The sequence below is a fragment of the Amphimedon queenslandica genome, unplaced genomic scaffold, assembly GCF_000090795.2.
Source record: "Amphimedon queenslandica unplaced genomic scaffold, v1.1 AMPQUscaffold_9178_Cont18869, whole genome shotgun sequence".
NCBI lineage: Eukaryota > Metazoa > Porifera > Demospongiae > Haplosclerida > Niphatidae > Amphimedon > Amphimedon queenslandica.
In genome coordinates, this window is record NW_003550550.1 from 1 (window position 1) to 3306 (window position 3306).

Sequence of the window (3306 nt, forward strand, 5' to 3'; positions counted from 1 at the left end):
TTACTCCACAGATACTACTATGCTCGTTCTCGACTGCTGCTCTGGAGATACTACTGTCATATCAGTTCAGTGTAGACTTCAACTCAAAGAGACGCAGTGTGAGTCGAGGTGTGAAGTACTTGTCTCATTGGAGGACGGGCCACCAGGCTCGGTGTAGTCTCAATTTATTGTGTGATAAGCATTAGTTATCGGTATCATTACTATATTTCTATCATTATTCTACTCTTACTTTCAAAAACTTGTATTATATATTATATATTTTTTATTTTATAAAAGATTCAAGCGTCATGCATTTTGATCTTGGTACTAGCAGGTCTATAATTACATGATTTTATTTTATAAATGATAATAATATAATAGCTGCTTCTTTGCTTGACAAAGCACTCTTTCTTGTGACTACTTCTTGTCGTCCTATTGAATCATACAACATGAGAATAAGGTGGGTGAATTATATAAAATGCATGTTGCTACGTTTATGACTTACCTGTCTGGTTTTATCATCAACCATGGCTCATAGTCGTTTTGTAAGTGTATCTAAGAAAGCCTGACTCCTGAAGAAACTGTCAGAAAAGAGAAAAGTCGAGCAACGCTTGGAGCGTTGTTCATGAAAATAAAAACGGTAGTGCCCAGACCCAACGGACCATGAACGGAACAACCACAATAAAAACAGAAACAGCGATACCGTTTAATCACTGTTCAACGTAAACGGAACGCAAAGTTTTTGTTGTCTTCTACTGTACATAAAACGTTATAACAGCCTAGCTTGGATGTGAATTTAATTATGCATATCAAAGGTACAAGCCAAATGTGCATGGTCAGTATAGGCACTGAAAGGTAAAGGTCAGGTCAAAAGAAATTAAAGAGAAAGAGAACACAGAAAGCCAAAAAATTGAAAAGGTTGAAACTAGTTGATCCAAATCCAATGTGGAAAAGGAGCAGGCTATAACTACATTTGTACATGTATATAAAAAGTCGTGGCAGCAATTTCTTTTGGGAGTAAATCCTACTTAGTACCACTACCGCATTACTAATATGTCCAAGACTTACATGTACACTATCAGATTATACATGTACATGCACACTACAGTGTATACTTGTACAAGTGTACATGCATGTACATGTATCAAATGAAAATAAACACTAAAATAATTGAACTGACCTTTACTATCAGACAAAGGATGAATGTCTCCATTTGCAATGTTTTTTACTTGGCAATGCTCACGTAACAACAATTGAAGTGAACTACACATGTATAAGTAAAAAAGTACATTAAAAGCTAAAGTGACTGGACATGCAACCATTAACAATAACATACATGTATGCAAGAATAGGCCACTTAATTAATACTACACAAATGTACATCAGTACATGTACATTCTTTTAGTAGAAATAGATGTCATTAATTTATGTACAAAACTATAATGCCATTTCAGAGTCAATTTACTATGGAGTACAATGGAAAAAGTACATGTACATGTAATTATTATACATGTATGTATATGTAATAATAGAACCTAACGCAAGCAAACTCTGAAAATCTGCATTCATGCAAATTTGCTTTGCTCAAATTTAATCTGAATATAATTTTTTCAATCTTGAAAACATTATTAAGCTCCCCAAATGCACTTTACATGTAGCACTCTAAGGGAAATGTACAAGTCCATTTACTTCAAGTCTCAAGACATAAAACACAAATTTGATCCTTGGCAAACCTGTAAAGTGAACTTGTTGATGTAGTTGTTTGCATAATACTTCTAATTAATGACACACCTTCAAACACCTGCATAAAATGTATTATTGAACAGATTAAAATTAGTGCAAATTACACATGTACATATACATGGATTGCACATTGTGTATGATATACCATCTATCTGGAAATTTTACTGTGATTTTAATTTTACTAGATTTCCTGATCTACGGTATCTGAAAGTTTATTGATTTTATAAGGAAAAGTGCATACCAAATTATAAAGATCAGATAAAATCAATTCATATGAAAGTAAGAATGGCCTAGGGTGCAAAGTACATGTACATTGAACTTCTATGCCAAAAAATTAACTTCGCCACTCTTAATTCCCAAGCACTATTGTATACATCATAAAACCACATTTAATATAGCAGTACTCATCACTTTCTATTCAATATGCAAATACTTAAGAATACAGCATACATGTGTATACATGCACTGCACATACAAAAGCATACAGGTCCAGTAAATGTACATGTAAGGCAAACATAGCCAAATTTATGAAGTGAATAACAATCAAAGCCAAAAGAGACTTAGTAAATAAAAAAATTATGATACAACTCACTGGAACTATTGAAGTTTCTTTCAACCCAATATCAATGAGCAAAGCTGATGAACTTCCCAAACTGAACAAACAAGCTGATGGATGAGGTAAAAAACAAACATGGGGGACCTAACAATAAAACATAAAACATCATTGTGAGTAAATTATTACACATGTACTGTACCTACAGAAAAATGAATAAATAGAGCCTTTGCTAATGTGTTTCTGAAATTTAATGGTGACACAATGGATTCAATAATGACAATCCTATACTCTCGAGGGTTAATAATCAGGTATCTAGAAAGGATAACGATAACTAAAATCACAATTTCAAACAATTACAGAATCAAATCATTCCACATTAAATGATCACTCTTTCCACTACAATGCACATGTACATGTACATGTACATCTTCAACAAAATTTGCATTTCATTTCATTTTACATGTACATAATTACAATTTTATAGACTATCAGACTCAATTAAATTAAAATACTGCCTACTTGAAAATTTTTGCAGGACCTATTTTTTGAGAAATTCTAATTCAGAAAAATTAAAATTATTGCCACATCACAGTCTTATTGCACAAAATTAAATGTAAATCAAAGCACAATTTAAAAACAAAAAATTTTCTACTGCATTAATTTGTTGATTTATAGTAATCAAACTTTTTGTCGGGTACCAAATTTAATGGGGACTAATTTTCACTATTTTTGTGTCAACACTAATTTATGAAAATTTAACCCAACAAAATTCTTTATTTCAACACATCTTAATGGCTTTAAAAAGGAAATGTGAAATTAAAACACAGTGAATTTAATATTTCCCAAAAATTGTGAAAATTTAACATCGCAAGTATTAAAGGGCAACCGACACGAAAAATTGGGTTCTGATTAAAAATCAAAAATATTTTCATTATGGTGTAGAATGGCTTGCAAAAATACTTTTGGTGCAAAATAATTGCTCTTTCCTGGAGAAAAACTGCTTTTAAAATGCATAATTTACTTCCTCA

At 31.8% G+C, this 3306-nt stretch overlaps 1 protein-coding gene and 1 long non-coding RNA gene across 2 annotated transcripts; both read right to left on the reverse strand.

Annotated features, from left to right (window-relative positions):
- Positions 1 to 200: 200 nt before the first annotated feature.
- On the reverse strand, positions 201 to 685 carry LOC109590989 (uncharacterized). Its single transcript, XR_002189604.1, has 2 exons — positions 485 to 685; positions 201 to 411 (listed from the first exon to the last, which is right to left on the reverse strand). It is a non-coding gene; the product is annotated as an uncharacterized LOC109590989 (long non-coding RNA).
- Positions 686 to 696: 11 nt separating this feature from the next.
- On the reverse strand, positions 697 to 2609 carry LOC109590988 (actin-related protein 10-like; the record flags this gene model as incomplete). The annotated part of the gene is made up of 5 exons (XM_020006809.1): positions 697 to 758; positions 1160 to 1242; positions 1713 to 1780; positions 2315 to 2422; positions 2482 to 2609. Coding segments are annotated over 5 exons (449 nt in total), but the record flags the coding sequence as incomplete, so codon positions are not given.
- Positions 2610 to 3306: the final 697 nt, after the last annotated feature.